The sequence below is a fragment of the Nicotiana tomentosiformis genome, chromosome 2, assembly GCF_000390325.3.
Source record: "Nicotiana tomentosiformis chromosome 2, ASM39032v3, whole genome shotgun sequence".
Classification (NCBI taxonomy): Eukaryota; Viridiplantae; Streptophyta; class Magnoliopsida; order Solanales; family Solanaceae; genus Nicotiana; species Nicotiana tomentosiformis.
Window position 1 is genome coordinate 179,061,477 of NC_090813.1, and position 11,003 is coordinate 179,072,479.

Genomic DNA, 11,003 nt, shown 5'->3' on the forward strand with positions numbered 1-11,003 from the left:
CTGATTGCACATAAGTAATTTCCCATGTTAGGTGTAGCTCTCGCCCAATTGGAAGCAATGAGGGTAGTGTGATGCCCTTGACGGAGGCCGGGTCAAGAAGGACTGACATGCCCAATTGGAAGAAATGAGGGTAGTGTGATGCCCTTGACGGAGGCCGGGTCAAGAAGGATTGACGTGCTTATAGACTGGCGAGCTTCTGAATAAGGGTGCATATGTCACCTTACGTGAATCCTACATTGGAATGGAATATGAAAGTGAAGATATAAGGCATGTCACAAATTCACATGGTACGAGCACTTTTAGAGCTCGTTGTGACGTAGTCCAAAAGACAAATTTGTGCAGACCTAGGCCCAAAGCAGATAATACATGTGATGGGCTTGGGTCGTGACAGTAGTCTTCTAAAATATACTGAAAGGCTTGCATGGAGGTGCGAAGAAATAAATTCTTGATTTTAAGAAGCCAAAGAATAAAACTAAACCAGAGGAGGCACTGCTATTGATTCATCTTGATATGTAAAGCAAATGATTGAAAAAGATGGCTAATTTATAGATTCACTTAAAAATAGTCAAATAGTCTAAGATTCATCAGTCACAAGCTTGTACTTTTAAATGGATGCAACTCAAGAAATAAAGCAAATGCTTTGCAATGTTCTTAGTAGCTGGTAAGAAATTCATGTGAGATAATTAAGGAACTCTGCAGCAGTTGCAACAGCACCTCCTGTAATGGCATCCATCACAATCTTGTCACGATTGTTGTTGCTTGCAGCAGATATGAGAGCCCCAGTCAATGCACCCCCAATCATCGCATTCTTCTGCAAACATATTGAAGAATATCAAACGATAGACTCTTGTTACAGAAGAGAGCATTCAAAATACCTTAAACCAGAGTGATTTCTCTTTACCTTATGATTTAAACTACATAAAGTTCGATTCAGGGAGATCTAACATAACTAAAATCCTGATTCCAGCAATCCAAAAGTAAATGCAAATACAAATTGCTAGTCTTCATCAAGGGGTACTTTAGTAACCAGTAGTCAGTGCGGTAACCTCATTAATGCTGGGTTCTACTGGTAAATGGGAGACTGAGCATTCATAGTCAACCACTGGTTGCAGTTGGGGGATTGCACATCTCAGAAGTTGGAAATATTTAATCGAGCATTGTTCGGAAAATGGATATAGAGGCAAAGGGCAGCCCGGTGCACTAAGCTCCCGCTATGTACGGGTTCTGGGGAAGGGCGGACCACAAGGGTCTATTTGAAATTTGCAATAAAAACCGGACCATCCGGATGAAGGTTATCTCTGTGAAACATGGTTAAAATAGTTAACCTTGGTTCATAAAGGAGGGTATTGTCCCACAACAGGACGAGTTGGTGAAATTGGATCATGATAAGAAAGTGGACTTTCCCAAGTTCATTGCACTTTTTGACAGAAATGAGAATAGAATCCGATTTTGGCTTAATGTATGGTATGGAGATGATACCCTGGAAGATTACATCCCTAGCTTATTCTCATAAGCTAATGATAAGAGGATCGCAATAGCTAAGGTTCTACCAACGGATGGAAAACAAAGGTCATGGGGCACAACGTCAGAAGACTTCAACAGGATTCGAAGATGACGAGGTGGATGCATTCCTGCTGAGACTATATAGCCATACACAGTTTGGAGACGCAGAGTCTATCATAAGGAAAGATAGTGGGGAATGTTGTTACTATGCGTGAGTTGATAGAACAGAATATGCAAGCAGGATTAAATTCCATCTATTGGGCCTGTACCGTGTTGACAGATTGTAACATGGTACATGCCCTCAAATTCAATTGGTTGGGCAGATTCATATAAATGCAATACAAATTACCCAATCTCTGGTTCCACGGATCCTCTCCGCTCCATACTCCATTCCAGCATATACCCCTGCAACAGTCCCTGAATAAAGAGACAAGAATTGTTAGATAATCCACTCGAACATTTCAAGAAATTGGGAAACTAAGAAACTCTTTTCTAACCGTCCATTTTGAATTATATACGGGTGGAACTTGGTGCAGATTACTCACCCCAATAAGCACCTTCTTTACACATTTTCTTCAACTGCAATCAAAGATAATTTCAGTTAAAACACAATAAGCATATCGATCAATCTGTTTTTCCAGTCAACATAATTAAATCCTCGAGAATAGCGACTTAATTTCTGTGGTGATATAATTGAAACATTTTTTTGAGCTGAGCGTTAGAGAAATGCTGCTCTTACCATGAAATTTTACTAAAGCACATTTTCAGGTTTGGTAGGCTGCCTTTGGGATAAACAGGACATTTGGTTTTACTAAGCTAGGCCTATGGTTTGCAACATTCTAGTTGGTATAAGTCTTGGCTACTGCTTTTGCTTACTCTGCATACGATGATATTTGAGCGCTAAACTAACACTCATTGCTTCAAGTTCTTGGTTAATTCTTTTCAGATATTTTACTCACTGGTATTTTCACGCACCAAAAGAAAACTGACATCTTTCTGAAAGGCTTCTTAATCCATCAACGTAAAGTCTTCAGACACTATTCATTAGTATGTTTTTTTCAACTGACACTTTTTTTCAGTCATAGGTGCCAAGCAAATCTAGAAGAGAGGATCACATTGTTAATCCAAATTTTAAATATAGAACTAGAATTTTCACACAAATTAATAAAATGATATATATATATATATATATATACGTAAAAGGCATGCTCACCGAATGCTCAAAGTTGTGTTTTGAAACACTGCCTGCAAAAACCATGTTGATTGCACAATAGTAAGCTGAATAGTCTGGATATTTTTATATATAAAATCTTGTAACTTAAAGAACTCAGGAATTTACACTTTATCATAACCTCAGATTAAGTACAATTGCTAATTCATTCTTATCTGGAAATCCTCACATTACATGTCACACCTAAAAGCATCAAAGAAGCAAAACAGAAAAAAAAAAAAAAAAAAAAAAAAACAAACAAACAAATCGGATTTTACCTCATTTGTTAATAGTAGTGACGCTTATTGTGGTTAGTGGACCAAAACAGTAAAAGAATTTAGGTTTACCACTATTACTTTCAGAAATGATATCAGACATCAGCTATGTCATAGATCCTTCATTTGTCTTGACCTACCATTATAGCTAGTGTAACATGAGAGTGGGAACTTCATCTAAATTAGTCAAAAATACACTAAAAATTACAAAGAAGAAAGAACTAGGGAAAAACAGCAGAGGCAAATGGAGCATTTGTCTACTGGGTTCAATTTAACCCAGTATTTTTTACTTGGAACAAACATATATATATGTGAAAAAGTACAAATTTTTTATTAAATACCAATTTTTGAACCCATAATTTCAAAAGTACACTGAGTTCTGCCAAAAAACTTGAAGGTTGAATTACTCAAGTTTAAATTCTAAATCAGTCTATGAAATCAGTAACTTTTTTTTAATAGTTTATGCACCTCTAACAAGTCAATGTAACATAGGTCATTAGTGAGAAATCTAATCACTTCAATCACATAATATTGATTAAAGATGAAATGCATTGATATTATTTTAAAAAGAAAAATAAATAAATAAATAAATAAATAGCAGTCTAGTTTCTTCCATTTGATTAAATAAAGATTCTTTCACTCCAGTCAATGCATCCCCTGCTATTGTAATTAATTTTAGCATCTAAAAGTCAGTAATTTTCATTTGGGTGTTACAAAATTGGAATTTAAAAAGAAAAACTACAATCGAACTTAAAAGTAACCTTTTTTGACGATGTGATAAGTTTCTTCAGCAGCTGTTTTGGCGACAGCAACCTAAAACAAGTAAAAGAAACGGTAAAAATCAACAACCCAAGTTCACAAAATCCAAAAAAAGAAGCCAAAAAAAAAAAACCAAATTAAGAATTAAGAACAGATATATAAGAGGAGAAAATTACAGTGCCGATCTTCAAGAAAGCATCAACAGATTGGTTGAGAAGTGGGTTGCCCATATCGATAACCAAATCCACCTTTGGAGAAGCTAATGATCCTGAAAATCGACTCCTTGGCATTTTTTCTTCCTTTTCTTCTTCTTCTTCTTCGTCGTCGTCGTCGTCGTCGTTCTTTGCTTTTTAGTTCTTGTATCACAGGTAGTCCACTCACTAACCTCTCGGGGTACGGTCGTATTGCTTTCTTTTTTATCATTCTTATTTGTTTGGCCTTTTCCAATGCATGCAAATTCCAATCGGATAAATAAGCCATTTTTATTTGCGGTCTCTGCTATCATAAATAAGCCTTATTTATCATCCGTTTAAGTTTTCTATTAAAAATATCCCTACAGTTATACATTAGGTTCATATTTACCCCTTACATGTTAAAACGGATTACATTTACTTTTCGTTATACTTTAGGATCATATTTACCCTTTACTCTTCAAAAAGGGTTACATTTGGCCTTCGTTATACTTTCCTGATATATTTATCCTTACAATTATACTTTAGGATAATATTTGCCCCTCATCTGTTAGATCGTCATGTCTCACCTTTGTTTTCTTACATAACGCTTATGTGAATTTCTTTTTCTTCCAATTTAAATATGGTCACCTATTTAAGATAATTTAATCTGTCCACCCAATTTAAATAAGGCACACTAACTAAAATAAATAGAAATCATAATTCCCAATCCCCCCTACTCATCCATCTCTATTCTCCGGGTCAGCTCCATATTTTTCGGAGAGGGAGAAAATTTTGGACAGTGAGTGAACGAAACTATAGTGTTATCTCTAATTGATTTATTTAATTATTTCACCTTTGTCTATGTTAATTTATTTCCCTTTAATACTTAGGAGTTAAGAGAAATGAATCACTCAATGATATTTTGAAGTGTTTGTAGAGATACAACTCTGTAAAGTCTAAACTGGGTCAATTGACCATTATTGATCCACGAAAAGTAATTTCCTGATACGGCATTTACAAAGATTATACGAAATACAATAGTTATAGCAGCGGCAACATATTGGCAAATAATAACTTTGAACTCAAAATCACTAATCTAATGCATCTCACAATTATTGCAGTAACCAAAGTAAATTACGAGAAGCTGCACAACAATGGAGTTAATGAAGTCTTATTTAAATTGGGTGGGCGGATTAAATTATCTTAAATAGGTGACCATATTTAAATTGGAAGAAAAAAAAATCCGCATAGGCGCCATGTAGGAAAACAAAGGTGGGACATGGCGATCTAACGGGTTAGGGGCAAATATTATCCTAAAGTATAATTGTAAGGATAAATATGTCAAGAAAGTATAACGAATGGCAAATGTAACCCTTTTTTGAAGAGTAGAGTGGTAAATATGATCTTAAAGTACAACGAAGGGCAAATGTAACTCGTTTTAACGTGTAAGGGGTAAATATGAATCTAATGTATAACTGTAGGATATTTTTGATAGAAAACTTAAACGGGATAAATAAGACATATTTATGATAGTAGAGGGGCCGTTATGTGAATTCCAGTTATGCCAGCAACCAGCATCTTTTTTCTTTGACCGTTTTTTTCTTTTCTTTTTTTTTCCTTGCTTTTATAAAAAGGACTTTTAATTCTATTGCATTGAAAGTCTATAAAATAATTATATAATTGAGTCACTAATACAAAAAAATTATAAGTAAATTTCTATAATATGTATAACTCAAGTGATAATAAAAATGCTAGCTATTTTCTATCACAAATTTTACTTAACTGTAAATTTATTTGGATATTTTAAATATTGTGAGGAAAATATGTATATAAACGGGAGAATCTTCCAAGTTGGAAGATATAGTATTTTTTTTTCAATGATTTTTATTCATTTTATTGACTTATGAATCACACCGTTAAATATAGAATTTAGAAATGTGTGCCTAAATAACTCTATTTCTCTTTTCTTTTTCACTTTACTCATTTTAATCAATATTTAATTTTCTTGGTCGGACGTATATTTTTTGTAAAACAAGAGCATGTTTGGATTAGCGGATGGTAAATAGTTGATAAGATTGAGTGTTGAAAAGTATTTTTAAGTGTTGAAATTGATTTTTTAAATAAGCATTTACGTGTTTGGATATACATGCTGAAACTGATAATAAACAGTTGATGTGTTTGGTAGAAAAGTGTTAATAAGTTGTTCTTTTGTAATAACTACAATATCCTTAAAAACTTTAGAAAAGATTATAAATTAAAAAGTTTGTTTGTAAAGCAAATGATGAACAACGAATATGGAATGAAAACAAAGTTAGAAAATTTATTTTGGGAAAAATATTTTGTGACTTAAAAATTATTATTAAGAATAAACTGGTAAAAACAGTGATCAAACTAAAAGTATTTATAAGATGAAAAGCAATAAATTGTGGATGATCAACTTATGACTTATGACTAATTTTAGCTTATAAATATTTGACTTATAAGCACGGCTATTTAACAAACGCGAAAAGATGCTTATAAATCAGTTTCTTAGCTAAACACACTCTAAATCGTAATAGAATAAGCCGTGTTATTTATGAGAGTATTTGCTAAAAAGGCGTTGATGCAAGTAAGTGGTAGCGACTATAGCTCGTCCTTTACATTTATAGCTAATATCATTCAAAAGAAAATTGTAGTCCTACGTATATTTTATATTATTTTCTTTGCACTATTTTAAGGTGCGTGTAATCATAACTTATATGTTATATTGATTGAAAAAGAAAATAAGTTGTGGTTGAAAAGTAAGTAATTTGATAGAGAGAATATTAATATCAAGTTCAAACTTTGATTAATTTAATGGGTTTAAATGATTAAAAATTGTATAAATTAAGATGCTATCACTTACTATTTTAAAACGTAAAGAGCATCATACAAATTAAAATAAAGCTTATATTAAAGGCACCACTCTCAAAAGACTCAAAATTAATTAAAACAAAAGAAACAATACGAAGAGTCTTTGCTTGCGGTGTCATCTGTCGGTGTATAACAAATTGGAATCTCTATGAATTTAGAAGTTCATGTAGGAAAAAAAAGTTTGTAGTCATCAACATCTAGAGAATATTCTCTCTATATATACTTTTTGGTACATTGAAAATATAATTAAATAAAACAATTAAGATTTCTTATAGTCACATGATTTAAATCTAATTCTTTTTAGCGCAATCTCCCATAATCCAATTTTTGTTGTGTTTGTGATCTTCATTTCCCAGAAAATCTGCATATTGGTTCGTCTCTCTCCAAATATGCTTGATAATGGCCTTGTTAATTTCCAATAAATACTTATAATCTTCAATTATAGTCCCAAGAGAGTGACACTGTATGTCTTCCTCTTTGATAATCTTAACAGCAATTACAGTACTCTGTTTTCACTTTCAGTTCTTTATATATGTCATATTTTTTGTTAACTTTAGCTCTTGTTTTGTTAGCCTCAAGGTTTCATATACTGATTTTGATGAAATCAAACAAAAATAAATTTTAATCAAAAAATATTTACTTGCGATAAATTTATCGTATGCATGTTTGGTAATTGAGCAAAGACAAAAAGGAAAGAAGACATACAAAGGCAATAAGGGAAAGAAGATTTGTCCAAAATTAAGAAGACCGTACTGGAGGGAAATAGATGTATAAAAATTCATAAATCAAGTCAGATGTACTGCATAAATCGGGAAACCAAAAATGCAAAAAGGATAGTTACGTACAAGGAGAGGCGGACCCAAGTTGCGAGTTCAGGGGTCACGGGACCCCGTTAGTCTCAGCAAATACTCTGTATATATATGTCATATATATCTGTACAAATATAGATGAAACTCTTAAATAATTTTCTTGTGCCTCCAAATACGAAAGGGCAGACTGGTGAAGTGGTTGGCTGGGGCGCCTAATTTTTTTTCTTTGTTGAATGTCGTGGGTTTGAAACCCAGTTAAGCTATTCCTCCTCCTTCCTACTTTAGTTCTTGCTTTTTCTTCTCCTTTCTACTTTAGTTATTGCTTTTTCTTCTCCTTTCTATCTTAGTTCTTGCCTTTTCTTCTCCTTTCTATTTTATACTTAATAGCATATTGCTTTATTTTTATATTTATCTTTTTTTTAATTCAATTATTGTTTAACACTAACACATAACAGTCAACTTCATTAATTTTTCTTTTTCAAATTCCTCCCTTAAATTAAAAGCCTCAAATTATAATTTATCGCTCCATAAATAGAAAAATGTCAATTCTTTTGCCACAACTTTCTTTAACAATTACTTTGACTCCAACTCGACAATGACAATTAAGAGTTTGAGACTCTTCTTCAGTTCTTTGACTATTAACATACCCTTAATCTTGATTTCATGAGTAAGTTTTTGATATTTTAAAGTCTGAACGCCCTTTTCATCACTGACCCCCTTTTTAAAATTAATAAACGAGAATTTTTAGTGTGAAAGATGCTTAATCAAAACCTTCTCTTCCAATAACACCGATTTTGCGAAGAAATCTCTCTCTGTTCGGTGCTTTCTTTTTCTTTAGAACTTCTTTTTGTTTATACTTAGATGATAAGTCATCATAATCATTAAGTTTTCAATATATTGAACGCCAAATTTTATCGCTAGTGATTAGTATACAATGGTGCCTCCGTCGTGCTCAGATCCTGGGTCCGCCTCAGCGTACAAGCTAAGAGCATATATCAACAAAGAGACTACATTCAACATATATCTTTTTGAAGATTTGGGCAAAACTTAAATCTGTACAGCCAAAGAATTTGATATGAAGTGGAAGAAATCATGGAAATAACGGTGGTCAAGTTGTGAATAAGGAAACAATTTCAAGACTCCAATCAAGAAGAATTTCCAAGCAAGGAAAAAAGTTGGACGTGTGAAAGGAAGCAAAGGAAGATGGAAAATGAGTAGAAAAAAAGTAGTGCACTTTCAAAGGAAAGAAGATCTGCATGCTTTTCAATATCCGAGAATTAAGGATCTATTTAGTGGTATTATCACTGTGCTCGAAACCAGAAAATCAAAGAAGTAAAGATATGTTTGTTCAATAAAATAAAACATAAAATAATTTCTGAGCCCACAAGTTATTTGTGTGTCCTTAAGAATTTAGTTCTCTCACTGTTGCCCAAAGTTATGGATTACTTCCTCTCGGGATAGAACAGAAAAACTATTCTGTAATACTGACAATCGAAATTTTAGAATTTCAGTGAACTCAACAAACAGAGCAAATCACACCTGACACTTTGTTTATTTAAAAAAATAATGCAACAATGTAGAAAAGAGGGGAGAAGTTTTCAGATTTTTCATGTATAAAAAATGAGGCTAAGCCTCTAAATTTATAGACAATGAAAGGGTGAGATGAACAGGTGCAATTCAAAAGGTGCCTCTTCGATTTCCCATTCACGAAACCTAACAATCCTCCACATGAATGGAGAATCAAAATATGTTTAAAAAACATGCAAAATATTATGTGATTCGCAAGTAAGGATTAATCGCATCTGGATAAGTATGTTTCCCTTTGAACTTTCTGTAGTGAGCTTATGTCGGATATACTCGGTTATTCGGTAGATTTGATATTTTTGAACTGTCGAGCTTTGATGTATACCTAGACAACCATAAGTCACACAATCAACCCTTAACCGTCTTTGGTTCTCATTGTTGTGTTCGTTTCAGCCATGAACACCGCTTGGTTTTATAAGTGCATAGAGAATTGGCCTGCAAAATTCTCTTTGAAGCGGCTTACACTTCACACTTACATAGATGATTTCTAAACGTGTTATCCTGTAGATACACTATTTGATATACCCCGTACCAAATTTAAAAATTATTAAAAAGCCTTAACACTTTATCCTTGGTACTGAACATTGTCTCATCACGAGAATGGACCAAAAAAAAAATTTTATTGACAATGTTGAACCGTCATTAATGACTTTGTTTGAGCTCCTTGAACCTAGATCTTGGGATCTCCAGTCTTCTAGGTAGAGTTGCCGCTACAATGACTTGTCCTAGTCCATAGTCTCATTCCCCTCGATGATCTTTTAACTACCTCTCTAGTTAGGCCTTTTATAAGTGGATCCGACACATTATCGCTTGACTTCACATAGTCAATTATGATAATTCCCCTAGAGAGTGGTTGCATAACGGTTTTATGTTTTCGTCGTATATGACAAGATTTTCCGTTATACATAATTCTCCAAGCACTTTCTATTGCCTCTTGACCATTGCAATATTTGCATATAGGTGCCAAAATTTTGGGCTAAGATGCAATTTCTTCAAGAAATTTCGGAGCAATTCAGCTTCTTCACCAGCCTAGTCTAAGGCTATAAACTCAGCCTCCATTGCAGAGCGGTAATGCATGTTTGTTTGGATGATTTCAATGACACCGCTCCTCCACTAATTGTAAAACTATATCCACTTATGGATTTAGTTTAGGTTGATCCGGTGATCCAATTTGCATCAATATACCTCTCAATAACCACATGATACTGATTATAGTGCAATGCATAGTCATGGATATATTTTAAATATACGTAAACTCATTTTATTGTCATGACAGTTCAATGCTAACTTCCTTATGTCGTAGACTAATACGTCTCGACTTTCAATTGCATATCAGATTATTGACTACACTTAATATAGCAATAGTATATTATAAAAATAGCCGGAATGATTGGCATCAGTTATGGCCACAACCTTTTAATATAAAACATATTTTGCAATCACTCCGCCATTTTCAAGCATTTGTATGATATTTATTCATACTGTCTAGATGATATGCAAATTATAGCACGTTTATTCATGAAATAAATCTAACTTGCGATGGATTTTGGTCATGTTCATCGGTTGGTTCACCTCATTATAGACCAACGTGGTAATACATTCGTTCATGAACGATCATGTCTATAAACGTATAAACACATCTTTCATGAATAGTCACAACCTTCACCCTTTCATAAAAGAGCTAAACATTATAAATGTTCAAGAAAGAATACATCCATTCTGGAAAGACACGTAAACAACTTTCGAATTTGTAGTTTCATCACTAGTCATCACTAAGACTAAATAAGTAATGAATTCA

At 33.3% G+C, this 11,003-nt stretch overlaps 1 protein-coding gene across 1 annotated transcript; it reads right to left on the reverse strand.

Moving 5' to 3' along the window:
• Nucleotides 1-525: 525 nt before the first annotated feature.
• Nucleotides 526-4,177, reverse strand: LOC104086188 (outer envelope pore protein 16, chloroplastic). The gene is made up of 6 exons (XM_009590387.4): nt 3,924-4,177; nt 3,750-3,801; nt 2,717-2,748; nt 2,049-2,082; nt 1,853-1,920; nt 526-811 (listed from the first exon to the last, which is right to left on the reverse strand). Exons 1-6 carry the CDS (start codon nt 4,035-4,037, stop codon nt 671-673), a joined length of 441 nt encoding a protein of 146 aa, XP_009588682.1. The 5' UTR covers nt 4,038-4,177; the 3' UTR covers nt 526-670.
• Between the last annotated feature and the right edge of the window lie 6,826 nt (nt 4,178-11,003).

What these genes read in the sequence shown, in the direction of transcription:
- LOC104086188 (XM_009590387.4), bottom strand. Translation starts at nt 4,037, where the DNA reads ATGCCAAGGAGTCGATTTTCAGGATCATTAGCTTCTCCAAAGGTGGAT. An exon ending in CTTTCTTGAAGATCGGCACT is followed by an intron (nt 3,802 to 3,923) that starts GTAATTTTCTCC and finishes TACTTGTTTTAG; the next exon opens with GTTGCTGTCGCCAAAACAGC. An exon ending in TTATCACATCGTCAAAAAAG is followed by an intron (nt 2,749 to 3,749) that starts GTTACTTTTAAG and finishes TGGTTTTTGCAG; the next exon opens with GCAGTGTTTCAAAACACAAC.